Here is a 25,021-nt window from a genome sequence, read left to right on the forward strand (position 1 = left end):
AATCTCTAGACACTGGCTTACTGCCAAAATGCTGCCTAGTTAAAACAGTGCCAACACTTCCTTGATTCCCTTTTCATGCTTTTCAGAGTTCCTTAATACTACTATAATGAATCGGGTGCAGGGAGCAGTAATCTGTGTTGAAGAAGCTTACTTGGATTAGGGATATCCATTCGGGATACCGTGATGAAAGAACATTTATAAAGCAATATAGGTATATATTAAAGTCCAAACAACAGTCATCACAAACCCTTCCATAGCATTTCCATTGCACCAGGTGCTGCTCTAAGGGCTTTACATATACGAACTCCTTAATCCTCCCAAAAGCCCTTTGAAATAGGTACTATTATCATCCCCATTTTGTAGGTGAAGAAACAGAGGCCCAGAGAAGTCAAGTAACTTGCCCAAATGTCACACAGCTGGGAAATGGCAGGACCAGGATCTGATCCCAGGTAGATACTGCAAACACTGCAGTGAGGAAATTAGCCCCTTTGCCTTTTGATGAGGAAACAGAGGCTAATCAATAACTTACTGCTCCAGGCTAATAAGCAGTGGAGCTGGCGTCCAAGCGCGGTGGCTCTCACCAAAATGGTGACCTTTAGTTGTGAAAATGATCTCTGGCCTTGCCCTCTCCCTTTGTGGAGGGACAGCTTCAGAAAACCTTCATAGTGGTAAGGGCGGAGTTGCTCAACACGTATTTGGGAATAAACAAATGCATGAAGATTGCCACACTCCCTGGTGTCACAGTTGGCCAGTGAAGAGCATTTTACGGTTGAGTAATTCCAGATAAAGACAGGAACATGGTGTTTATAAGCTGCCCTTAATGGAGGAGAACGCAGACAGAAACCAGGGGAGGGAGGAATCAGGGCCCCTGCGGAGACAGGGCCAGCAGCAGGGTCGGCAGGCTCTAGGACCCGAGGGCGGGAGAACCCAGGCCTTGCTGGCAGCAGACCTGGAGGGCAGGTGGAAAAGCGGCCTGCATCCCACTCTCCTGCCCCACGCTCAGCTGCAAAAAAATCAAAGGGACACCATGGGGCGCTCAATAAATATTTGTCCGCGTGAATGAGTAAAGGCAAAGGAGGGGGCGTGTTTTGAAAGCCCATCCCACTTCTCCCTATCAACCACACCTCGGTAGTCATTCCCGGATAAAACTCTCCCCTCCCAGTGACTGTCGCCAGCGGACGACCATGCCCAGGTATACGGTGCACGTGCGCGGAGAGTGGCTGGCGGTGCCCTGCCAGGATGCGCAGCTCACGGTGGGCTGGCTGGGCCGGGAGGCCGTGCGGAGGTACATCAAGAACAAGCCAGACAATGGTGGCTTCGCCTCGGTGGACAATGTGAGCTTCCTCGTGCGCCGCTGCAAGGGCCTGGGCCTGCTGGACCACGAGGACCCGCTGGAGGTGGCCCTGGAGGACAACGAGTTCGTGGAAGTGGGTGAGTGGACGGAGGGAAGGGGTGCGAATCACTCGGCCGGGAGGGACGGTCCCTTGTCCTCCCCAATTGTTGGGGGGGCGGGGACGGGGAAGGGATTCTCGCACACCCCTGCGAGGAAGGCAGGAGTCTTATCCACCTTTTACAACGAGGCAGCCGACTCGGAAAGGAGGAGACTTCTTACTAGTAGCAAAGACTAGATTTGAACTCAAGACCGCAGGGCTGAAGCCTTTTGCAGTTACCGAATCATTTTGAAAATCCCTTTGCCCTTCAAAAGAACCTCACCAGACTGGAGACCAGTAGCATAGATTTAAAACAAAATTAAATCTATTTTGTTTAATGAAACTATCAAACAAAAGTTTGATAGCTTCCATGGTGGCGCAGTGGTTGAGAGTCCGCCTGCCGATGCAGGGGACACGGCTTCGTGCCCCTGTCCGGGAGGATCCCACATGCCGCGGAGCGGCTGGGCCCGTGAGCCATGGCTGCTGGGCCTGCGCGTCCGGAGCCTGTGCTCCGCAACGGGAGAGGCCACAACACTGAGAGGCCCGCATACCGCAAAACAAACAAAACCCCATAGATTTAAATATTAAATATATTTTAAATATTAAAACAATAGATTTAAAACAAAATAAAGCCAGTGATGGGGATGGAGGTGGGGCTGGATCTTGAACTTTCATTTAAACCCTTTCATGCATGCCTGGCGCCTACATCTCTGCCTTTTGCTCTCCTCCTTTGTAAATTTTAAAGCATGAGAAGTCGTTTTAAAGCAGCCATTTCTGTAGAATTCCGAAGGCAGTTGAAGAGCCCTTTGCTTGGTTTAGCAGTAACGCCAAAAGTGGCTCTCCACTGTGATCCCTAAGGGGTCTCTCTTGCATTCTTGTTTCAGTTATAGAAGGGGATGCCATGTCTTCCGACTTCATTCCATCGCAACCAGAAGGAGTTTACCTGTATCCTTTCCTGCAGGCTTGTTGGTCTGCTCTGGGGGCTACTGCTACCAATGATGGGGCTGGGGCTTTTCCACACTACCCAGCATTTTCCTTTACCTGGCTACAGATACAGCAAATACCGGGAACCCGAAAAGGTAAGTTTCAAACCACTTCCTTTTTTTTAAGAAAATGAAGTCCCCCCACCCCTCATTTAAGGAGGGGGAGGGCTAGCAAAATTTATGACCAAGCACCATCAGTGAGGACAGGGCTTTATCCAGCTCTGTGTAATAGGGAAAGGCATTACGCTTTTCCACTTCTAATTTTCCCTCCTCAACCTCCTCTTCAGCAAGCTGTCTTTGTAACTAGCACATGAGTGTTTGACAGCAGTGATAAAATCTCTGACGGGTCAGAGCTTAATTCTGCTTCAGGCTTCCCTACTCTTTTGTTTGAGCGACTAAGCTGTTTCCACTCACGGAGATTCCCTTCTTTTGTGCAGTACATTGCCTTAGATGGGGACAGCCTGACCACAGAGGATCTGGTCAACTTGGGCAAGGGACGCTACAAAATCAAGGTATGCTGGAGGGAGGGGAAGGACATCCTCTGACCTTTTCCGCGGCACGTGTAAATCTTTGACATGTTCAGCTCTGACCAATGTTTTCCTAGCTCACCCCCACTGCTGAAAAGAAGGTGCAAAACTCCAGGGAAGTCATAGAAAGCATCGTGAAAGAAAAAACCGGTATCCTTTTCTCTTTGTATTACGCAGTTCTTTTTATAGGCTTAAAAGATGCCGCCTGTGTCTAACTGTATAACGTCTGGTTTTTATTCTAGTTGTTTACGGCATTACTACAGGTTTTGGGAAATTTGCCAGAACTGTAATTCCTGTCAGTAAACTAGAGTAAGTTTGATTCCTCCCCACCAAACACACACACAGTCACATGCCACTTATTCTCATTTTGGAGATTTCTTTAAACAACAGAAATAATTAACATTTGCCCCAATTTACAGATAAGGAGGGTGAGGCTCGGATTAACTCACACATGAGTTGATACAGAAAACACAGACTTGCGGGTTTCTTCCAGTGCCCCATCATGCCTATTCTGTCCCTCCAAAGACTTAACTATGTTCCCAGCTGAGGGAACATTTTCACGGTGAGGTATCTAAGAGGGTTTTTTCTCTTTCTCTTCCAGGGAGCTCCAGGTCAACCTAGTACGTTCACATTCTTCAGGTAACTCACTCCAAACATTCAGTGCCTCCTAGATCTTGTTTGATTTGAATGAAGTGCAGTCGGTCCTCGGTATCTCCAGGTTCTGCATTCCCAGATTCAACCAGCCTGGGATGTTGGCTGAATCCACAGATTAGGAACCCGGAGATCCTGAGGGCCGACTGTACTACATCACTTTACATAAGGGACTTGAACATCCGGGGATTTTGGTATCTGCAGGGGGGTTGGGTTGGGGGCCCTGGAACCAATACCCGGACGACTGCGTAGCGCAGTGCCAGGCATCCTTTAACAGCGTCCAGAAGCTAGCGGATTCCAAGGAGTAGGTGCCAATTCTGCTGCCGGGGTGGGGCAGAGAGAGGGGAAGCAGAAAGCATCACACAAGACCACCTTCCAGTTGAATCTCAGAAAAAGGAATGGGCCAGGTGGAAGGATGGGGTTGGCATGGGAGCGTGGATACCGTCGTGCCAAGAGAGTGATGCAGTCAGGGGACGAAATTAAGGCTGGAACTCAGGGAGGGGTTGTTCGGGACGAGGTGAGACGGGAAAGTCTGTCAAGAATCCCATCAGACTGCAAGACAGCTTGTGCTGAGGAGTCCAGACGCTATTCTAAGGGTATTGAGGAGGGCGGGGCGTTCACTGCCGCTTCCAAGAAGGGCAAGTGAGAAGGCAGAACTGGATTCTCATATCTGTCTGGAAGATGAGACTTGAAGAAGCAAGAGAATCAGGAGAGAAAGTAGTGCAAGTATCTGAGCCAAGACGTGGCGAGAAATCTGAGATGGAGACAGCTGGGAGAAGGAAAAAATTTCGTTTTTCTTGGAGAAAACATCAATTCTGTTTTGTAGGTGTTGGGAAGCCACTAATCCCTGAGAGATGTCGGATGCTCTTGGCTTTAAGGATCAATGTCTTAGCCAAAGGATACAGTGGCATTTCCCTGGAGACTCTCAAACAAGTTATCGAAGTATTTAATGGTAAGGCAACAGATACCCAACTGACCCTCCAATGAGGCTGTGTGTGTACCACAGGTAGACTTGATTGATGGGGTGGTGAGAAATTGGTGAGAAAAGAAGACATAAACTGATGCAGATGAGTGGGAAATGAGCTTGGCAAGAAGGAGGTTAGCTAGATGGGGGTGCAAGGTAGGAGTGAGGCAGAGACTCTTTCTCCTGTGGACTTTCGCCCATTCTCTATCAGCCTTCACTTCGCATTTGGCATCTTTAAGACTAGAATAAGCCCCTTAAGTCTGGCCTTAAGTTCAGGGCTGGAGGCTCACGGGCCCAGCCGCTCCGCGGCATGTGGGATCTTCCCAGACCGGGGCACGAACCCGTGTCCCCCGCATCAGCAGGCGGACTCTCAACCACTGCGCCACCAGGGAAGCCCTCCAATAGTTTTTAATGGCTGCATACACCAATCAGTCCTGTGAAAGTCTCTTAATTCCTATTTGGATCATTTTAAACTTTATGTTCTTAGAAAGAAGGCAGCAAAGAATAACAGCTAGCTCCTGATCACATCTTTAAGATACATTGCTAGAATTTCTAGAAATTTCTAGGTCAGATTAGAACATGCACAGTAACAGTAAACAAAGGGGCAGAGGACCAAGGAGAAGGAAGAAGTTAAGGGCAGAGGTAGTCATTATGGGGGTTCGGGCTCCAGATCACCTTTCCTCCATGCAGTCTGATCTTAATTCTTTATGTACAGTGTTCTCCCAACCCCTTCACACAGCATATCCAAGCATGTCCTGGCTAAAACCTGTAACGCTTCCCGCTGTCCTTAGGATAAAGTCTAAACTTAAAGTGGCTTCCAGAGAAAGCTTTGCTCCCGGGAGGGTCCTCCTTCCTTCCCCCCTTTCTTTCTCTCTTCCCTGCCTTTCTTTCTCTCTTTCTCCCCCTCTCCTTTTTCTTTCTATAGCAGTTCAGCCAGGTCCCTTAAGCATTAGTTGCGCTTGAGGAATTGTCTTTCCCTAAAGCGAGGATGGCCAGAATGAAGTACTCTTGAAGTAACCGGTGCCTCTTTCTCTCCCAGCCTCCTGCCTGCCCTATGTTCCAGAGAAAGGAACTGTTGGTGCCAGTGGAGACCTGGCCCCACTCTCTCATCTTGCTCTCGGGCTAATTGGGGAAGGGAAGATGTGGTCTCCGAAGAGTGGCTGGGCTGACGCTAAATACGTAAGATTTTAATAACAGCTTCCACCTGCAGTAATTTCCCGAGGCTGGACACCAGGTGTACTTGCATGCTTTCTAGCACTCCATCCTTACAGCAGCCCGACAAGGGAGCCAGCGTTATCCCTATACTATGGCTGTGACAACCGAAGCTTAGATGTGTGGACAGAGCCAGGAGCCCAGCCTTAGCGCAGTACAGATGTCAAACTAGGCAAGGCTCTTAGCTTCCATGTGCAACTGTCAACCTTCTGGACTTGGTGATCACCTTGGTAAAAAGGTACAGCGGCCAGTGTTAATTGTGGGAATTTATTCTGCATCTAAAACATTTCCAGTGCCTGGCCAGGAGGTCACATGTTGTTGCAGGTTTATTTACTTGCTGGTCTAATAGGTACAGAGCTGCGGATCATAGCACTGACTTATAACCTCTGGAAAGGAGGCTCCACTCCCCCCTCCCCGCCCAAGCGCTCATCTGGTGGCCAATCGGAAAGGCTTGTTTTTGATAAAGCTTTAACGTTTTCTTCATTCATCTCCAAATTCATCAGAGCAGCCCAAAGAATTGTTTGAAGCGTCGTCTCTGATCTGTTGCTGGGAGGTCCCCTAACAGTAACTGAAGGGGCAGAGGACCAAGGAGGAAGAAGTTAAGGGAACAGATAGTCCTTCGGGGGTTTGGGTTCTAGATCACCTTCCTTCTATGCAGACTGGTCTTCATTACTTCTCTATGTACAGTGTTCCCACAACCACCTTCACTCAGCCAATCCAAACGTGTCCTGGCCAAAACGTGCAATGCTTCTCACTGCCCTCAGGGTGATGTCTAAAATTAAAGTGGCTTACAAGAGTCTTGCTTGTCATATCCACACGCCCCAGCCAAATCCTCCCCCAGCAACATTGTACATCACAGAAGCGAGAGGTGGCCTGCGGCTGGAGTGCCCTGTGTCCTAGGCAGAGGGACGAGCCATGTCCCTTCTTCTCTTCCTGCTTCTGATAAGTCCTCTGAGAAACTTCCCTCTCTGCTCTTCTGGTTCTTTGCCCTATAGGCCCACCCCGTCAAGTCCCTTTTGCCCCTCCTTTGTGCCCTCCCAGCATCTTATGTGATTATTTTCCACGGAACCCTACCCACTTCCTACCTCCAGTTACACTTAACATACTATGACTGTGTTTGCCCTTGAGCTTGTCTGTCTCCATTTTTCCTACCCTCAGCCCCACTCCTGGGACAGAGTTAGTCATGTGTTAGATATTCTAATAAGCTTGTGAAGTTGACGGAGTCAGTGGTCCTGCCTCTGTGTCTTCCTTCTCCCCTAGAGGGACCTGAACCTAGTGATTGCTTTCACTTCTTTTATTTCAGGGGAAGATCATTCTGCCCATTTCCCCTCAGGATTCTGTGTCCATCTCTTGGGCCCATAAGTCCCTCTTCACTGGTGCTCACACATTTGCCATACAAGTGAGAAGCCCTGCTCTGAGGCTCTGCTAGTGTTCAGACAAGTAGGACGAGGGTGGAGGACTTTTTAGGTCAAGCCCTGGAGGCCAGGGAACGTGGACAGAGTTTGGAGCTCAGCCTTAGCGCACATGCATCTGGATGTGCATCTGCTCAGGAAGCAGCAGTAAAAAAAAAAAAGTGAATCACTAAAGTGGAAACTGAAAGCAAAGGACCTAGAAACCAACATTCAGGGTTGATTTTGTAGACACTAGCCCCTGATGTAGGTACAAAAATTACTCGAAAGCTAGGTCTGCTTGCAGACTAAAGAACGGAACTAGAGGATAGACCAGCGAAGATAAACAGAACCAATTCACGTAGGTCTAATCTTTTATAAAACAGACCTTTGGGCTTAAAAAGCCTTTTATTGGATTCCACATGAAATTAGAAATATGCTGATGTTTCATTTGATACCCATTTTTACCTTTTAAATCATTCTACAGGTCCTGGCAGCTCATGGATTGAAACCAATTGTTTTGAAGCCAAAAGAGGTAAGGAGACTAAGGAAAATTTGTTCGCTTTAACAAATCTTTACTTAATAGCTATTTTCAGTCTTAATATCAGCCTCACTGGTATCTTAAAATAAACATAGCTCCCATGTTTGCTTAAGTTGGGCACTGAAGAAAGGGCTCTGCCATAAGCACTGAAAAGACTCTTCAGGCCACAGATGCCTAGGGGTTCTTTTACAGAAGAACTTAAACTTCAAATCAGGATCTCTAAGGACCCCTAAGAGATGCTGTAAGCCAGCGTCCCTTGGGATGCTCTAAGCCAAGAGTCTCGGACCAGAAATTGTTCAAGGTGTCTTGTCTATAATGATGAGAAGTTGAAGAAGAAATGCAGCATAATTAAGAGCTAAAGATTTGATATGCCATCTACATTGGAGCACCACTGCTGCCTTAATGACGGGGACACTTAACAGCTATTCCATTTGCTAGATTTACACTAATGATTTCACATATGTTAGCACTTCATCCTTGCATCCTTCAATAAGCATTACTGCCCTGCACTTTAGAAACCATGGATCAACGTCATTCAACCGACAGGCTAACTTTTCTCTTATGAAAGCAAAAGATAGGAAATCAACTTGCACATACACCTGTTACAACAAACAGCGTCTGGACACTTCTCTCCCCTTCTACAAGGGTCTGGCGCTCATCAACGGGACGCAGATGATCACCTCCCTGGGCTGTGAAGCTGTGGAGAGGGCCAGCGCCATTGCTCGGCAGGCTGACATAGTGGCGTCCTTGACCCTCGAGGTGTTGAAGGGCACCACCAAAGCCTTCGATACTGGTCAGCATGGCTCTTCCGTTGGTTTGCTATTCATTCAGGCAGAGCTCGGGTGCAGGAGGGGAGGGGAGGCTGGTCAAGGTGTTCAGACGCGGGAGTGGTGGGGGTAGGTGGTAGGGAAGAAGAAAATCCAAGTGCCTGTGCCTTCGTAGGACTGCTGCAGCTTCATCTAAGTTACGCCACGCTTGACCCTTGAAACGACCGTGTTTCACAGACAAATGCTGACCCAGAGGGTTAAGTGACCTGCCCCAGATCACCAGCTCTGACTCCCATCAAACTACATGTTGTCTTAAGAATCTATGGGCAGGATTTGAGAGCTAGAGTAGGATTAGCACTGATCCCCACTTGAAAATCGGGAGAGAAAAACTGTAGAAGTGGTAGCTTTTCTAGAAAATAATGACTTGGAAAGACTCCCTACTCTTATATGTAGTAGGACCAAAAAAACTATCTAAAAATGACTTAGTTAAATTAGGCCACTATTGAGCTCCCTTCCATTATGAGCCTAAATCCTTTCAGGGTAGGCCCAGTGTCTTGAGTTGAATTCCCAGAGATCTCAACACATAGTTTGCATTCAGATATTTAAAGTAGAAAGAATAAAGTCCATAAGGAAAATCTTGCTTTGGAGTTAAGTTTCTAATCCTGAGTGATGGTTAAGGACCCCTGGACTTTTGAGGGCTGTGTCAGCACAGTGGATGGTTCTGTTCCAGCGATGGTAGTTCATTCAATATAAGAATTGCTCAGACTTTTCCTCTTTCATCAATTCTAGACATTCACGCTGTTCGCCCTCATCGTGGGCAAGTTGAAGTCGCTTTTCGGTTTCGGTCCCTCTTGGACTCAGATCACCACCCATCTGAAATAGCAGGTCTGGGCGTGCCTATGTGAGTGAGCTTATTTGCTTTTGGAAATTATTGGAAAGAACTGCTAACATGCCCCCTGCCATCCCCGTATCTTTTCCACAGAAAGTCACAGGTTCTGTGATCGTGTTCAGGACGCTTACACCTTGCGCTGCTGTCCACAGGTAAACAAAAAAGCTAACAAGTTTCTATTCTTTCCCCCAGTTTGTCGGGGTGGGGAATAGAAAGAGAGGAAGGTGTTAGAAAGTCATGTAATGGTCAATGGTAGTCCAGATTTCATTACTGCCTCTATTAAAAATGATGTCTGTGTAATAATTCGACTTTCCAATTATCGTAAAGTTTCTGTTCTATATGGTAAGCTGCTTGTTTCCCTTTGAATTACTTTGCTCAACCCCCGTGTAGAGAAGTCCGACGGACAGCTTGTTGTTTTGGTTTAGTGCCCTAACTTTAAAAAATTCTTAGTAATAGCATCATCCTAACCAGTTAATGGAGTTTTACTGGCTCTACCTGTTAGACAGAACTAGAACCAGTCTGCCAGGAACGTTCATGGGAAAATCTAACCACAATTCAAGGGCATATCCATGGTTAGATCTTATCTGCATTTAATAGGCAGACATAAACCATTATAAATGAATCTGTGAGTCATAACTTTAAATATAAAATGCAGATGACCTGGGTTGGCATGAGGCAACCTACACTGCAGATGTTCCAACTCATTTGCAAATGGCAGTTAAGTGACAGACTAACATGCATCTCAAGAGTGAAACAATATTTCAGGTTGTACCAAGTTCCAATCTGTAGGGTACTAAAGAGTCCTCCCTAGCATAAATACCCTCTTTTCCTTGTTCTTAGCAAGTTCTGTTCTAGCTTAGATTTAAAATGTCTATGGGGAAGAATTGCCAAATTAGCTCCACAGTAAGAAGAATTCCCAGTTTAAATGTTCTTGCTATTCTAATAAGAATATCAGACTATGTGACAGGGACCATTATCAGTGTCTTCCATGTATTAGCTCATTTGATCTTGTCTTCTAGATCCACGGTGTGGTGAACGACACAATAGCATTTGTGAAGAACATCATTACCACGGAAATTAACAGTGCAACAGATAATCCTGTATCTTTTGATGGTTTACTAAGCTGTGATTATAGAACTCCAGCTGGTCAGTTTAAGATCTAAGTGATCGTTTTGTGTAGGCTCTCTGTTGCTCCGTTTCATAGACTACGTACTTGGGCTCCGAGGTTAAATGCCTTGCTCTAGAGCCGAGCTGGTAAGTGTCAGAGGCAGATCTGTGACGCTAGTCTCAGGTTCGGAGTCTAACGTGCTGTGCTTCCAAAACTGACAGATGAAAGATTAAAGGGGGTATTTCCAACATTGGCTGCAGAGTTTCACGAAGACCTCTGCCCTAAAACCCGCTGCTGAGGTTGTTGGTAGAAGGATGAAGATCTACATCACAAGTGTGATTGTAGAGACCCTGGGTAGGATGGCATTTATGTGAGCCTTCCTAGGGCGAGTGATACCATGGTGCACTAAACAGAGGCAACCTTTTAACACTTACCTAAGTATTGATCAAAGAGTTATGGCTTTCCTCATCCTGAGTTTATTTCTGACATGGAGTTTATTCAAATCAGCGTTGTTCCCATATTTGTACAAAGAAGAGTAACAATGCTTCCGTCTCTCAAGGATGGAGCCCTTCTTTCCCTTCACGGTGTGGGTATCTCAGCGTCATCTTGTTTTTGCTATGGAAGGTCCTGTGATGGCTTAGTTCCCCCAGAAGTCAATGTGGTCGGTCAGGAGGCACACAGGCAAAGTCTTCACAGAGACAATACTTCCTTTGAAGACCATCCAACCCCTTAGGAATCTATTTCTCCTACCCCACATCTGCCTCAGTTCTTAACATTGGAGAAAGTAAGCCCTGAAAGCCTTGCACAGCCCGGGCTGGCAGAGAGCAGCTGTATAAGGTTTCTCACTAGACCTTTTCCATGTGGCTTCTCTGACAAGCTTACTTCAGGAGGTGCGTTTTATGTCCTCTCAGGTTGTTTTACGGTTAAGTCAGACCCAAGCTAAATACCCCTCAACTCATTAACCCTCCTCAACTCCATCCACCCCCAAATGGAGAAGTAGTTTTCATGAACTCCGTGCATTCTTCTCTCATCTCTTATTTCTTGCACTGTAGAGCAGAGGTATCCATTCTACACTTACATAATTTAGACTTGAAAGGGTATCTTACAGAGTAATAAAAAGCAAAACAAATAAACAAAAATACCATTAAATTACTGGCCAAGGGAGGGAGGATCATTCCCTGCTAAATTCTTCCCCCACCACTTGCCTCAGCAGAAATTTCAGCCAAAAGTCCTTTACTTTCTCAGTGAAAGATTCTTAATTGTTGATGAATTTCCAGTTGGCTAATATTTGGGAGTTCTCCAGCAATACTGGTGTTACCCAAAAGAATATCTTTCTCAATCTTCTGTTGCATATGTAGACCATCTATTACATAGTTTATAGGAGTTAACTTCTAATTGCTATAACCTAGTAGCCAACAAACAAATTTGGAACAACTAGAGAACAATAGATGTTGCTTAAGTTGTAAATTGGTGCAGAGATCACTTGCTCTGAGGATTCAGAGAAAACCAAGGCCTGTCGTTGGGGGCGGGTCCATGGAAAAGGGCAGGAGCTAGGTCTAAGAGGCTCACAGTCATATGCACAGAAAAGGGTAATTCCAAACTTGTTAAGTTACACATGCACCTCTACCTCTTTGGAAGTCAGAACCTGTCCTACACAGAGTGAGTTCCTAGTTAGTAGATTGTGAATAGTCTTTAGTCCAGTAGGTGAAAATTAGCTCTTTGGAAAGTCTTTTGCTGCCTCTGTCAGGTTCCTGTTGACTTAAGTAAAATACACGATGGAGTGGAATGATCCCTGAGAGTCTTAATGTTTGGTGAGTCCAAAGTTGCCACTGACTTCAGTGGGTTTGCAATGACCTCTTGGCCGCCATTTGCTGTGAACACTGGCACAGGATCAGTGAGTAGAAGGTTTGAAAGTTTTCTCAGAATTGATTGTTCCAACGATTTGGTGGTTGCTCGTCAGCAAAATCTTCCATTCAGCAGGCTCTTCGATGGAGCACAAGCTCGCAGTGCCCATTGAGGAAACAGAATTTGCTTTTAAACTGGGGTCCTGATCTCTGTTCTTAGTTTCAGGTTATAAACTTTTTGAGGGCAAGTACAGACCACCAGATTAGTAATGTTATGGTGTTTGAGGATCTCTCATCCCAAGAGAAAACATCATTTCATGCTTCATGTTTCTTTGGCCCCCAGTTGGGTGAACACAATCATCTTTAAGGTTTTTGTTTTGTTCTGTTTACCTTTGTACCCCTTCATGTCAACACCTGCCTGTGGAAAGACTCTCCTCCTTCTCTCCACCCTACCTTTGTACAAGGGCTACCACCTCAATGTTAGAAACGAGCAACTGGGGAAAGAGTTATACTTGAAGTGATCACCAAGTGTTATGTGAAAGCCTTAACCTATTTTGAAAGATGGTCTTTGCCAGCAGGCGAGAGACTGTTTCTGGAGGAAACTTCCATGGTGAATATCCAGCCAAAGTAAGCTATTTAGAATTGCTCCTGACCCTGAAAGCATATTCTAATACAGGCCGACTGAATCGAGACACTCTTTCAGGCCCTGGACTATTTGGCCATTGGCGTCCATGAACTTGCTGCAATTAGTGAAAGAAGAATTGAAAGGCTCTGCAACCCCTCCCTCAGCGAGCTGCCTGCCTTCCTGGTGGCTGAAGGTGGTCTCAACTCTGGATTCATGATAGCCCACTGCACGGCTGCAGCCCTGGGTAAGGACACTGCACTTTGCCCAGAATGCAAGCCTAGTCACCTAAAGGCCTTTCCATTTTACCTAAAGTGTCACATTTTGTCTTTGAGATCTAACGTTTTCACCACCTTCATCACGTGCATCCTCAATACAAATGCAGCAGGTTTAGAGAAAAAAAATATAAAATAAAACCTAGGCAACATTATACTGAAACATAATAACACACTAATGAGGTTGTAAATAAGGAGGTTTCCACGATTTCTCTGTAGGAAGCAATGTGACTTCACATGTGAACTTCATCTATGTAGTTTTTTCACTAATCTCAATTTGAAGATTATCAGAAGGAAAAAAGCAAAAGATGTTTATAGCTACTGGTGAAACTTGAACTGATCCAAATGATTAAAGTTTGGATACATTCCGTAAGACATACCAACCACTAAAAATGTAAGGATGTGATTACAACATGCAAAAATGCTTATAAGAAGCAAGATGCCCTCTATGAGAATTGAGCTTTAATGTAGCAGATTTCTGACTCGAGACTGTAAGGGACAGAGAAGTAACATCGGAATAGAGACTGGCACAAAGGAAATGCAAAGGGCTTCACTTATATTTACTCAATCGTCAAACAATACCAAGAGGCAGGTACTATGATTTCCTCCACTTCAAAGATGAATACTTGAAGATCCAAGAAGTTAAGTGACCTACTCAATACTGCACAGCTAGTGAGAAGTAAAGCAGAATTCAGACCCAGGCATTTTGGCTTGCAAATCTGTGCTCTCACTTCAATTAATGAGGATTTCTTTTTAATCAATACTTAATCCTAAAATATGGTTGCCAAATTTAACAAATAGAAATGCAGGCTGCCCAGTTAAATTTGAATTATTCAGCATATTATCTGGTACTAAAAAATTATTTGTTTTTTTAATCTGAAATTCGAATTTAACTGGGCATCCGGTATTTTTTCTGGCAAACGTACCCAAGAGGCCGGATAGCATAGTGGCTCATAAGAGCATAGACTCTGGGTCCGAATCCCAGCTCTGCCCATTTACCAGCAGCGTGATATGGAGCAAGTCTTTTAATCCTGTTGACCCTCAGTTTACTCCTGTGTCAAATGAGGGTGATAAGTTTACCCAACGGGGCTGTTTTGAGGATTAAATTAATGAATGTGTGGAATACCTTAGAACTGTGCCTAGAGTGTCATGAGCACTAAATTAATATTAGTTGTTGTTACTATTACTACTCACCCCTTCCTCAGTTAAGTCTCACACTAAGACTCAACACAGCCAACAAAGAGCCACTGAGTTCATTTTCTGTCCAGTATTTTCTCTTTACTCACTTACCTCCTTACTAAAATATCCCTCTAAGGGGCAGCAACTTCTCACATTAACATGGGGGGTGGTAACTGATTTTCAGAGAAGCGTTATGAATTTGGGAAGCCTCCTTTGGATGTGTTTAGCTGCCCTAGCTGTCATCTGAAGTTGGTCGGCTTGCTTTCATTGTAATAAAACTGGTGGTTTTCTTTTACTGGCCACTTGTAAGCTACGTTTCTGAACAAGCCCCACCAAACCAGGTGATCCACATAGCAGGTTCAGGGGCCCAGGACTTGCAGTGCTGAAACCTGAAAGTTCTGGGCAAACCAGGATGAGTGGATCACCATAGTTTATAGTATATTATCTCAGGATCCCCTATAGCATAGAAAAGAACTGCAGCTTCACTCAGAGCTGCTCTCAAAGTTCAAAAAAGAGGGGAAAAGACTCTTTGCGTTTGACCTTTCCCAGCTTCTGAAGCTGGGGAGAAGGAACTCTGTGATCTAGGTTCTTGCTACTTAAGGTGTGGTCCTCTAGCCCAAAATACAGCCATCACCGGCAATCTGTTAGAACAGCAGAATATCAGCCCCCATCTAAAACTCAACATTTGCACTTTTAACAAGACCCAGTGATTCATTTGCACGATAAAGTTTGAGAGACAGCAACCTAGGCCAACTCTAGACTTCCCCCCACCTCCCCAAGACATCCCCGCAGTCATCAAGCCCTTGCTTAAACCCAGTACATCCACTTATGTCATCATTGAACAGTCTCAACTGTAAATCTTCTCGCTCAAGATCTGTGGGTCCAGCCTCAATCCCCAAACGCCACACCTGAATTCTGATCCCACCTCCTCTGGTAACATAATCAGATTGTCCTCCAATACCTGGAAATGACCATCACCTTTTTTATCCCGAGTCTCCCTGTCATGCTAAATGCTTCTAGTGTTTTCAACTTGGCTTTGTAATATGAGGGTTCCCATCCCGGTCTTATCTCAGAACTCACTAGAGTTTTAGAGTCCTTCTCACTTTGGGGAAAAAAAAAAAAAAAAACCCAACCTTCTTCCTTTTCCCAAAGTAACTTTGGACCATCTGGTGCTTTGCTAACGACCAAGAGCTCCTGGAGAGGGTATCCCACGCAGAGGAGCACTTTGGGAAGCCATGTGTCATTTTGGCAATTTTTCTATTAGGAACATACGTAAGTATGTCCCTAACTTAACTTCTCTGGCCTCTTGCAGTTTCTGAGAACAAGGCCCTATGCCACCCCTCGTCCGTGGACTCTCTCTCCACCAGTGCCGCCACGGAGGACCATGTCTCCATGGGAGGATGGGCAGCAAGGAAAGCCCTCAGGGTCATTGAGCACGTGGAGCAAGGTAACCCCAGCCAGGCCGGGACGCAGGCCTCCCTCATAAACTATACGCCAGTGGTCCTCAGAGTGGGATCCCCACCGGCAGGATCAGCATCACCTGGGAACTCAGGGCCTGTCCCAGACCTGCTGAATCAGAGACCCTAGGAAAGACAGCAGAACAAGCTGGGTTTAGCAAGCCCTCCAGGTGGTTCTAATGCTCGGTGAAGATTAAGAACCACACCTGCTGGTGAAGCCAGTTCATCAGCTGGCTTCTTTTTTTAATATGAAAATTTTAAAACGTATTCAGAAGTGGAGAGATTAGTACCAGGAACCTTCATATGCCTCACTCTAATTCAACAGTTAACACATTTGCTTCATTTTTTTTTCTTTTTTTTACTTTTCCCAAATTATTTTCAAGCAAATCCGTGTTGTCATGTTTTCTTCCTGCATACTTTCTCTCTCAAATACAAACCTCCTTATCCACCATGATGCCATTATCACATCCGACAAAAATCAACAATAAGTCTTGGTATCAAATTTTCCCAAATTACCTCAACGTCTTTACAGTTTGTTCAAATCAGGATTCAAGACCCACCTTTTAAATTTGGTGGCCAAGGTTTTAAGCTTCTTTTCATTTACAACAGTCCCCTCTCCCTTTTTTTAAATTCATGCCATTGAGTAGTTAAAAAACCACGTCAGTTTTCTGACAGAGACTGACATTCTGGATTTACCTGTGAGCTTCCTCGTGGTGGTACTTTTGTTCTCTGTCCCATCATTTCTTGTGTGTTGCAGTTGGTCCTAAAGACTTGACGAGGGCTTCCCTGGTGGCGCAGTGGCTGAGAGTCCGCCTGCCGAAACAGGGGACACGGATTTGTGCCCCAGTCCGGGAAGATCCCACATGCCGCGGAGCGGCTGGGCCCGTGAGCCATGGCCGCTGAGCCTTCTCAGCAAAGAGAGTTCACAGGTGGAGCCCTGTTAAGTCAACCCCTTCCAGACTTCTTAATCGCTGCTTGTTTGGTTTCTTAAAGGGAAACTGCCTTCCTTTAGGCATTGTTCTCTAAATTCCTAAATTTTTGCAACTGTATTGGAAGCAATTGGCTGACAAAAGAATACCACTATTTTAAGATAAGTGTGAAAGAGTTGAGTATTCTTTTTTTGGTAACAGCTCTGTTGACATAATAATTCATATACCATACAATTCACCCATCTAAATTGTACAATTCAGTGGGTTTTAGTAGCGTTGTGAATATATCAGAGTTGTGAGTCAACACCACAATCAACTCTAGAACATGTTCATCAACCCAGAAAGAAACCTTGTACCCTTTACTATCACTCCCTTCTCCTCCCTGTCTGGCCTGGTTCGGGTGGAAAGGCATGCATCACTGAGCACAGTGGATTAAGTGGTGAATGAGGTATTCTCTGCCCTCTTGGGAATTAGAGTCTACCTAAAGAGGAAGACATTGAACAACAACTTGGCAACTCTTTGTAGCACTTAACAAAATCCTGACTAAAGAATTGAGTTATAGGAGGCTGTAACTGAACCTGACCTAGTTTGAAGGGATGAGAAAAGGCATTTCCAAAGGAGTATTTAAGATGAAGACCTGAAACGAATAGGGCCAGCAAACTGGGAAGAGGGGAGCAGTATTTAATAAGGAAAGGGGATGTGTGTGCACAAAATAAATTGTTCTGGGATGCGTCACAATGATGTACAGATGCCCACACTCAGGAAAGAACTGGGATGGATGATGAAGGGCAGTTCTCTACGTGGAGGCAGCTGACGGCTGCAGGAGGTCAGGTGAGAAGAATACCAGGAACAGAGAGGCGGTTGCACTCAGGGGAAAAGAAGACCTGAAATGTTACCAGCCCACTGGAGGAAGGAGGGAAAACTTTTCAAAGGGAGGAGCTTAAAAGACCCAGTGTGGGGACTTCCCTGGCGGTCCAGGGGTTAAGACTGGGCGCTTCCACTGCAGGGCGCATGGGCTCATCCCCCTGGCTGGGGAGCTAAGATCCACATGCCCTGCGGCGGTCCAAAAAAGATCAGGAGTGAGAGAGAGTCTGAAGCCCAAGCACGGACATCAGTTAAGGCCAGGGGATGGTGGGGAGGTGGGAAGGAAGGGGATGTAAGGTCAGGAGAAGTAGTGTTTTCTTAGTGAAAGGGACACAGGTATAGATTAGCCTCAGATGTCGATAAAATGAATAGCGTCAGTTTTGAAAACTTTAAGAAAGTCCTTGCAATATATCTAAGTAGAACTACTACTTATTTGCTCAGGATGGTTTTAGTTCATGTGACTCATACTCTGTTAAGGTGAAGAAAATATTCATGGGAAACTAGAAGGTATCTCCAGGATTCTTAGGATATATTAAGTGTATTTAAATTTTTGGAAGGGAAGGGCGAAGGTGGTTATTAGGCCACTGAATATCAGCTTCTGTCAAAATAAACGAGAATCGTATTTTTAAAAATCCAGGTAAATCAAGATACACTGAACCCTTTGCATCTGTATCAATGAAGTGTGTGGTTTTTAAATCCCATCTGATGGCATCAGGGAGAACTTATGGTTGTGAATAGCAACGAAGAGCAGTTCACAGAATGCTGAGAGATGGTTACTCAAGGTTTTCCTGACATGTATCACGTTTATCTTGCAAACCCATCTAAGAAGCTGTCTGTTATATGCACTAGCAAAATCTGCCATTTTCCTACTCACATGTCTCCAACCAAGAGGCCAGGTTTGTGTCAAGTGGGTGAGGGCGAATCAGGAAGGTTAGCCAGTTCTGATCTTGAGCTCCAGCTCCATGAAATAAGCATAAGCACTTATTTAATAAGATGCTTTACTTCGCAAAGTTTCCAGTTCCTTACGTGTAAAGTGAGGGGGCTGGACTAGAAGATGTGAAGTTTCTTCCAGGTCCTAATAGATTCTGTAACTTCATCCTCTCCCATCGTGACCTGTCTGTACTCACCAGAGTTTGGAATGTGCTTTATAAATTTTAAGACAAGAAGTCAAATGTTTTTAATACTCCATTTTGGTTAACCACTTAAGTGGCCTGATCAAGAGACCACTTAAGTGGCCGCTAAGCTTCTAAATTAACTTCTTGGCAAATAACAGAACCCAAAGTGGTTTAATTTTGAATTATATTTCTATAAAAAATTCTTCATTAGACTATATCAAATGTAGAGAGGTTTAGATTTCAATATTCAGAGTGGATCTCAAGGTATGGTACATCCCACAAGCGTTCATAGCTAGGAAAAAACAGTGTAGAGACTGTTTTATCAAGAAACTTAAAGTTGGCAAGATGCCAATGGCTAGAATTTCAGTTTTAGTGGATTTGGGAGCCTTTAAGTTTGAAGGTTTGAAACAGACACTGGAGAATTAGTTCCAGGGCAACCAAAGACTCATCTGCTCATTCACTGGCTCCTTCAATCCTTTGATGAAAGTCTATCTGCCAGGTATTTCAGGCCGTAGGGAACAGTAAGACTGAAAACAAATGAAAATTTACACAAAGGTGGAAATAGGAAACAGGCCATCCATCTTGATCAGCTCAGGGGAGAAGGGGAAAGCTGATGTACCTGGATGGTCCTACCTTTCTCACCATTAAAGGTGCAGCCAGGGGGTTAGAAAAGCACATTTAAGATGGTAACCAAATACCAAGGGATCTTCATTCTACCCATAGACTGGGAGAGCCAACCATCTGTTAGCTGGCTGGCGATGGCCGTCAGCTTGCATGGGATTTGTATCCCTCAAGCATGAAGTCAGACTCTAATCAGCCGTCCCCTCGTCCTTCCTTGTTTCAGTGCTGGCCATCGAGCTTCTTGCAGCCTGCCAAGGGATAGAGTTTCTACGTCCTTTGAAAACTACCACTCCACTGGAGAAGGTCTATGACCTGGTGCGCTCAGTTGTAAGGTAAAATCAGAACAGATTCCTGGAAAGTGACACTGTTTTAGAACTTTGAACCCTGGCAGCAGTTAACGTTGGCTCACGGTTTGATGTGCTGTCTCTGCAGGCCCTGGATAAAAGATCGCTTCATGGCCCCAGACATTGAGGCAGCGCACAGACTGCTCGTAGAGCAGAAGGTAAATTGGCTACTTGGCTTAGTTCTTAGTTTGGGGTCGTTATGGGAAAGCAAAGTGGGAGTGGAGAGTGGAAAAACATTCATATTCTTTTGCTTCCTGGCTGTTCCTTGGAAGTGAACCAAAAGTACTCATGCAACTTTCAAGGTCACTAAGAAACTATTCGATACACTCTTAAGTGTCCCATGTTGCACCCAAACATGGACTATCTAAGGATTAGAAGCTGGAATTAATTTTAAATGGAATTTGGGGACAAGTATTTGTGGGGAGAAAATGAGATGAAAGGTTCATGGATTCCTCCCCATCAAGAAGGTTCTCTCTTATTAAAAATACATTCTCTTTCTGTAATGCTATCGCCACCACCACCACCTGGTTCAGTGACTGCATAGACCTGAAGAGAAAACAAATTTCCCGAGTTTTTATTCAAAGGGATCTGGATGTGTCTAGTGAACTGGTGTGTCCTGCCCCATCACACTGGGTGAGATACAGGGTCTCTTTATTGCTTCTTCCCTCTGGCTACATTGACTGCAGACGCATCTGATAGGGACAGATGCATAGAATGCAGACTTATTTTTAAAATGTAGTTTTAAAGTTCTTTAGGCCTTTCATTTGTAGGTATCATGTTCCCTAGAATGGCTTGATTTTCCCCGGGAACCACTGCACTGCTCTTGGGGAACAATTGTTTTCCTTTGACCTTCACCCCTGTCATTTCAAAAAGTGTTCCCTGTACCCTTTGAGGGGAATTCCCTTGCTTGCTGCCAACTTTGGTGCTAGAAGAGAGGTGTGTGAGAGCTCAGCCTTTTTTTTAATTGAAATATGATTGACATATATCATTATATTAGTTTGCAATATAATGATTTGACATTTGCATATATTGCAAAATGGTCACCACAGTACGTCTAGTTACCATGCACTACCACACATAGTTACCATTTTCTTCTCATGGTAAGAACTTTTAAGATCTATTCTCTTAGCAACTTTCAAATATACAGTGCAGTATTATTAACTATAGTCACCAAGCTGTACATGACAACTCCAGTATTTGTTTACTTTATAAGTGGAATTTTGTACCTTTTGACCCCGTCCACCCACTCCCCCAAAACCCCGCCTCTGGCAACCACCGATCTGTTCTCTGCATCTATGAGCTCTTTTTTTTTTTTTTTTTTAGATTCCACATATAAGTGAGATCGTACGATATTTGTCTTTCTCTGTCTGACTTATTTCACCTAACATGATGCCCTCAAGATCCATCCATGTTGTTGCAAATGGCAAGAGTTCCTTCTTTTTTTAGGGCTGAATAAAATTCCAGTGTGTGTGTGTGTGTGTGTGTGTGTGTGTGTGTGTGTGTGTGTCTCACAATTTCTGTATCATTCATCCATTGATGGACACTTAGGTTTCTTCCGTGCCTTGGCTATTGTAAATAGTGCAGTGAACCTGGGGGTGCAGATATCTTTTCAAGGAGGCTAGCTTTTGAAAGAATACATTTTCTAAGGTAATACAAAAGAATAGGAAATGCTCCTTCCCTGTCAGCGGCCAACCAGATAAAAAGCAGCTATAATATAAACGAAAAGCCGGACTTTAGTTTGAGAAGATGTTATGCTTGAAAGGAAATAGGTTCGTGGGTGGAGGTAAACACTAAACAAGGCTGTGAAACTGTGCTTTTCAAACTGTAAAGTGCATGTGAATTTCTAGGGGATCTTGTTAAAGTGCAGGCTCGGACTCAGTAGGTCTGCAGTGGGGCTGACATTCTGACTTGTCCCAAGCGATGCTGACGCTGCTGGTCCAGGGGCCACGTTCTGAGTAGCAAGGGTCCAAAGAACAGAGGGCGTGTGGCATGGAAAGAGAGCAAAGAGAAAATCCACTGCCTCGTATCATTTAAGGCTTGCCTTAGAAAACACACAGTCCCATCCTTGAGCGACTTTCCTTAATTCCATCCACACTGAATTCTCTAGGCTTCGTTTGTTTCCTGGCTTGTTTTGCTTTAGAAGAGTAAAGCAGCTGAAAACCTTCACGGTAACTTTAGAAACATTTTGGACTTTGTATTTTTAAAGCTGTTAAAGCAACCAAAGGCTCATTGACAGATCATGTGTCAAATGGCTTATAATAAAAGCAAGCAAACAGCTGCTGTGTTATCTAGTCAGAGATAATGTTTTGACTTCACATGAAGCTGATGTTTAATGGCATGTGAAAACAATGTTGTCAACACTTTGACTTTGTTTTGTCCTTGCATTTCAGGTTTGGGAAGTAGCTGCACCGTACATCGAAAAATACAGAATGGAGCATATTCCGGAATCAAGACCTGTTTCTCCAACAGCATTTTCATTGGAATTTCTGCACAGGAAATCGACCAAAATCCCAGAGTCTGAGGATGTTTAATGCTTTTTGTCACGAATTAGCAGATCAGATGCTAGTTTAACAGCAAACAGTATTATGCTGAAGGAGAGACCTGAGAACTTTCTCAGGTGGATCAATCAATTATCTAGTTCGGTTCTAATACCTGCTCTGGTTAGGCTGGTGACAGTATTGCATTTACTAAATCTAGCACTGGTTACAGATGCAGCTGGTGTTTCCAGATTACAGGAGTTTTCTTGTTTCTTAATGAAATCTACAGGCCGCTCACTCTAAGGGTGAGAAGGCTAACCACAACTGCATGGACCTTTGACTCAATATTAGATGAACTCAAATCTTGAGACAGATTGATGGCATTGTTTTCCAAAAACGTTAGACTTTTGTGAATCTTTTTTTTGTTGTTTTGGGTTTGTTAGGTTTTTTTTTTGTGCTTTGTCAAACTCTCCACTAGTTAACTTTGGCTGATGGTACTGTGCCATGCTATGATGAATGTTCCCTAATATGTCTTTGTAAACAACACTTTTTAAGTCATAATTAGTTCTTAAGCTGCTTTTTCTTTCATTCATGGAATCATACTGAAGAATAGTCAATAGGTCAACAAGAGATTCTGTGTAAAGGAGTTAAGGAATGAATATAAAGATTGCCGTGGGAGTGGTTCTCAATGAATCGTGCATTTCATATTTATCAGATGTCACCGCACATATCAGAAAAAGGATTCAGATGCTTAAACTGGAGTAGGAGGTTAGTGTTATTGCTACTAAATTTACCACATGTTAGTACTCTATTCACATTCTTGTAATAACCCAGCTTAAGACGCCTCCTCATTTCACAGCTAAGGAATCTGATGTTCAGAAGTTAACCAATCCCCTCTCTATAAGAGTAATCATTAAAACAAGGCCCCGTTGACAAAGGTCAGATGCGCCCTAGGATGTTACCCAATCTGTTCCCTCCCCTCCCCGCAAAGAAGATAAAGAACCTGCTGGAAAGGCTTAAGTGTGATTGTCCCGATGAAGGATGGGTCACATGACTTCTTGGCTTCCCGAAGCTGTGACTTTGCACCCTTCTGTGCAAACATAAGCAAGGCGTTTCCAAGTGCAAGAATGTGACCCCACGGCTCTAACAACGGCAGCTGGTCAAGGAAAGGACAGGCACACCTGCCAGCTTGCCTACCCGATTACAGCCTTTTCACGGTAGAGTCTTCTCTTAGGTTGCAGCCTGTCCACAGGAAAGGTAGAGACAGGAGTGCAAACCAAAATTCGGTGAAGCAAAATGTGCTGAGGAACCTGTTCGCCGAAAGGTGGTTCTTCATGCTGTTCTTTGCTGAAATGTAAACACACAAATGAAGTTTATTCATTCTTATCCACGAGCTGCAGTGGAGCCAGTAAACCCAGCGGTTTGATGGCTGTTCGTCACTGGTACGGGGCGGGTTGGTTTCCCACAGGCCCGCGCGGTCCTCCGGGGCCCTCTGTCATTGAGTTTTCTACACAGCTCTGTACTATGCCATCAAGGGAGTTTCCAGGTAAATGTGGAATAAACTAAGTCTCAACTGTCTTATGTCATTGCTATATTCTTAGATTTTTTTATAACAAAGTGTAACACCTTGTCAGGGAAAGGTTATTCTAACTGCAGTTAATTACATTTCTGAAAGATTTCGTCAGTGAATGTTCACACGGTACAAAGTGTCTTTAGAAAATGTGATTGCTTCGGTATACATTCTCTCTCTTCCCCACTGAGCAGCCCAGAAGAGCTGGAGGCATCACGATTTCTGCCCCCGTGAGCTCACCTGGGCTTCTTCACCTGTTCTCTCGGGGCAGCCACAGAGCAAACCCCAAAGCGCAAGGGATTTTCAAGCTTCTTTTGTGCCACATTTGCTAATGTCCTGTTGCCCAAAGCAAGTCACGCATCAAGCCCAAGTGAGTTTGGGAGAGTAACACGCAAGGGCGTGGGCGTGTGGTTTGGGGGCTGTAACTGTCACAGTCTGCCACATACATGAAATTCCACACATAACCTGAAAACTTCCCGGGAAGCTACTTCTCATTACTACTTTAAACTTGTGTCTCCTTTCTGAATCTGGTCCCTGGATGATTAGTTTTTTTATTAAACCTTCTAATTATCTCATGAATAGCATGATCATTTTGCATTTGGGGGTTTACTTTGGTTGAAGGTATTAACTTATTAAATGGAAACACTGAAATTATACCAAAAAACAAAACCACAAAAAGAGTTGGAGGAAATTCATTTCAGCTCAGGGCACAGGCCTGGTTCGTCTCAAGGGGGTCCCATTCCCTTTACTGGGTGATTAGTTCAAGAGACAGCAGAGGTTGCAATTTGGGCCAATGAGACAGAAGAATTTTACTGCAGGCTTGAGAAAACGCTTTCTCTCCTGAGAGCCGTGACAGCCAGGCTTTCTCCCTCTTCTGCTTGACCCCAGTGAGAAAGCACAAAGCCCCTCTGGTTGCTGCGAGTCAGCCACACCTGGGGGAACCTGGCCTTGGGGACGCCGCCAACACTGGAGGACAGAACAGAGGGAGGGAAGGGATCTGGGTCTTCAGGGTTACTGAGCGGCTGGGTAAACCACTCCTGAAGCCTGTCCTTCCTGTGAAATTCCGAGGGGGAGCTAATGAGCTTCCTTATTTTTTTTTTTAACATCTTTATTGGAGTATAATTGCTTTACAATGGTGTGTTAGTTTCTGCTGTATAACAAAGTGAATCAGCTATACATATACATATATCCTCATATCCCCTCCCTCTTGCATCTCCCTCTCACCCTCCCTATCCCACCCCTCTAGGTGGTCACAAAGCACCAG

The 25,021-nt window shown here is 44.7% G+C and overlaps 1 protein-coding gene across 1 annotated transcript; it reads left to right on the plus strand.

Annotated features, from left to right (window-relative positions):
• Positions 1-1,184: 1,184 nt before the first annotated feature.
• On the plus strand, positions 1,185-22,241 carry HAL (histidine ammonia-lyase; the record flags this gene model as incomplete). The annotated part of the gene is made up of 20 exons (XM_079937061.1): positions 1,185-1,431; positions 2,315-2,375; positions 2,482-2,509; positions 2,851-2,925; positions 3,018-3,090; positions 3,183-3,249; positions 3,542-3,579; positions 4,418-4,543; positions 5,595-5,734; positions 7,643-7,690; positions 8,342-8,489; positions 9,253-9,348; positions 9,446-9,504; positions 10,372-10,452; positions 12,866-12,931; positions 13,008-13,173; positions 15,693-15,827; positions 19,590-19,698; positions 19,799-19,868; positions 22,101-22,241. 20 exons carry the CDS (start codon positions 1,185-1,187, stop codon positions 22,239-22,241), a joined length of 1,974 nt encoding a protein of 657 aa, XP_079793187.1.
• Positions 22,242-25,021: the final 2,780 nt, after the last annotated feature.

The sequence above is a fragment of the Stenella coeruleoalba genome (genome assembly GCF_951394435.1).
Source record: "Stenella coeruleoalba genome assembly, chromosome: 11".
Taxonomy (NCBI): domain Eukaryota; kingdom Metazoa; phylum Chordata; class Mammalia; order Artiodactyla; family Delphinidae; genus Stenella; species Stenella coeruleoalba.